The following is a 2,397-nucleotide window of genomic DNA, read 5'->3' as shown; positions in this document are numbered from 1 at the left end:
TTTACTATTCATTAATGTCGATTCGTGTTTCTTGTTACTGGCTATAACGAAAGAACCGTAGTCCCTTGCCTTAAAAGTTTCCTGTATGACATTCAGAATCAGTCAGTTCTGTAATACACATGCACACGTATATACGTATATCTCTATATATATATCTCTTTTTATCTATTTATCTATTCACTGTATCCACTTACACGTATTTATGTGTGTGTGAGAGAGAGTGAATTATCTTGAGAGTCAATTCTCTTAAAATATATCCATTTGTAAGATAGTTCACATTAAAACACGTATGTTAATATCTGATGTGTCGCGCGCGGCTTCTGGGTCTCCACTTTGGCCGGGTGCCGCCCCTTTGTCGCTTAATGGTACATGACCGCATGTTGCATTCATTGTTACCGCGGCCTACATGCCTTGAAACTATTTCTGAAACAGCCTGGTGCATGAACTTGGGCCAATAGCCCTGTGTTTGGGAATGAATAATAGTCAGATTGCTCTTCATTATCTTATTACATTCAAGCAAATACCGAGAAAAATGGAATCAGGATGTAAACAGTCCCAGGTTTGACCTCTATTTAAAGACAGTGGCAATCATAGACTTCCAGTATGAAATTTCTAATGGTTAGTTCGGGCGAGAGGGCATCCTCCCGAGGCCGGCCCTTGAGGCTTCCCCGAGTTGTCGCCTGGACGTCTTGGTGGCCGTGTTGCCTTTCTAGGGCGAGACTCCACTTCCACTTCCAATTTCGCTGCTGCTACCACTTCCACTTCCGATGTCGCTTCCACTTCCGATTCCACTTCCACTGCCGCTGTCACTTCCACTTCCGCTGTCGCTTCCATTTCCGCTTCCAATTTCGCTGCTGCTACCACTTCCACTTCCGCTATCGCTTCCACTTCCGATTCCACTTCCGCTTCCACTTTCACTGCCGCTGTCATTTCCACTTCCGCTGTCGCTTCCACTTCCATTTGCGGTGCCACTTCTGCTTCCTCCACTTCCGGTACCACTTCCACTTCCACCACCATCTCCTTGGTCCCCTCCATCACCACCATCTCCCTCATCGCCTCCACCACCTCCATGGCCGCATGGTGAAGCCAGGTAGGCGGGTACAAATACCACTGGTTGGAAAGCTGGACTGGCGCAACCGGGGGGACCGCCTGGTCCTCTGGCGCAACCTGGGGGACCGCCTGGTCCTCCGACGCGACTGGAAAGAGTAGCCCTAAAGATCTCGCCATCCCTCGGAGAGAGTTTTAGAACGCAAAGTGAGCGAGAATGTGCTCTTGGTCGTTCATTATACGAATTATATCAGTATTATTATCATTGCCGGTATTATTATCAATGTTATCATTTCGGTATGATGATTATTATCATTAGTACATGCATTTACATATTTTAAATTTTAGTGTCTCGGTCTCCTCTATGGAACACTTACCTCCCTGTATATATACTAATAAAACAAGATTTCAAACGATTCTTACCCTTTATGTGCAGGTAATCCTTGTGCCGTCCAAAGCACTGAAAGCAGTAGAAGCACGCCCAGTCTGATGGAATGAACAGAAATAATGTGATGTTAATCCTGTCACCTAGAAATGATATACATAAAGACATCCACACAGAAATAGTGTCACAAACTACTTGATCTCTAAAGTTGACTAATTTCTAAACTGATGCGGACAGTTGAAAGAAAGTTTCCGGTTTTCTATTAATATGAACATGTGAAAGAATTAATCAAGTAAAGTTTCAATTTAAGTAGATTCCCCCTCCCTGTTATGTTCTTTACTATCTTGAAAAAATGGTGTAATTTTATTTCGCTGAAGTTATATGAAAATATGAAAATATAAATAAAGAGAAATGCTCAATAAATTTGAACCAATTTAAAGCAGCCGTGATGCTTCAACTGTTTCGGACACATGATTATACAGGGTTCACAGGAGAATGACTCTATACTGCTGCTAAATTTCCTACCTACTCATTCACGAGTTTTCTGTGTGAAGGAAGCGCAGCCTTACCTCATTATGGCAACTGCAGCTCAAACTGAACCAAAGGCAAGTGGAATGCAAGAGGACCAAGACCGACCTGTGTTGAGAACCTCAGGGCGAGTCGTATTTATATCCGAAAAGATGACACGATCACTCTTAATTCTAATGAGTCAGGAGGTTAACATTTCAGGAAACGTTATAATCATGCAATTTCCTTCAATTAATTTTAAAATCTATTTCTAAATATGGAAACTAAATCATGTAATTAGAAGCAATATATAATTTAGCTGTGGGAGTGTTAATCACATAGATACGCTTAAACGCACACGTCAAAGGTGCAATATATGTATGTATATGTATGTATATATATATATATATATATATATATATATATATGTATATATACATATGTGTTTGCGTGCGTCT

At 41.5% G+C, this 2,397-nt stretch overlaps 1 protein-coding gene across 2 annotated transcripts; it reads right to left on the bottom strand.

The window, feature by feature from the left end:
- Nucleotides 1-488: 488 nt before the first annotated feature.
- Nucleotides 489-2,096, bottom strand: LOC125047974 (cell wall protein IFF6-like). 2 transcript variants are annotated; one of them, XM_047646531.1, is made up of 3 exons: nt 2,002-2,096; nt 1,471-1,533; nt 489-1,196 (listed from the first exon to the last, which is right to left on the bottom strand). In XM_047646531.1, the coding sequence occupies exons 1-3, from the start codon at nt 2,004-2,006 to the stop codon at nt 710-712; spliced, it is 555 nt and encodes a 184-aa protein (XP_047502487.1). In that variant the 5' UTR covers nt 2,007-2,096; the 3' UTR covers nt 489-709. The 2 variants fall into 2 exon arrangements, with proteins under 2 accessions (XP_047502487.1, XP_047502486.1); XM_047646530.1 differs by having other exon boundaries at nt 489-1,229; nt 2,002-2,051.
- Between the last annotated feature and the right edge of the window lie 301 nt (nt 2,097-2,397).

Source organism: Penaeus chinensis, chromosome 42, assembly GCF_019202785.1.
Source record: "Penaeus chinensis breed Huanghai No. 1 chromosome 42, ASM1920278v2, whole genome shotgun sequence".
Lineage (NCBI taxonomy): Eukaryota > Metazoa > Arthropoda > Malacostraca > Decapoda > Penaeidae > Penaeus > Penaeus chinensis.
Note: the sequence above shows the minus strand (reverse complement) of the source record. Positions and strands in the feature narration are given on the sequence as shown.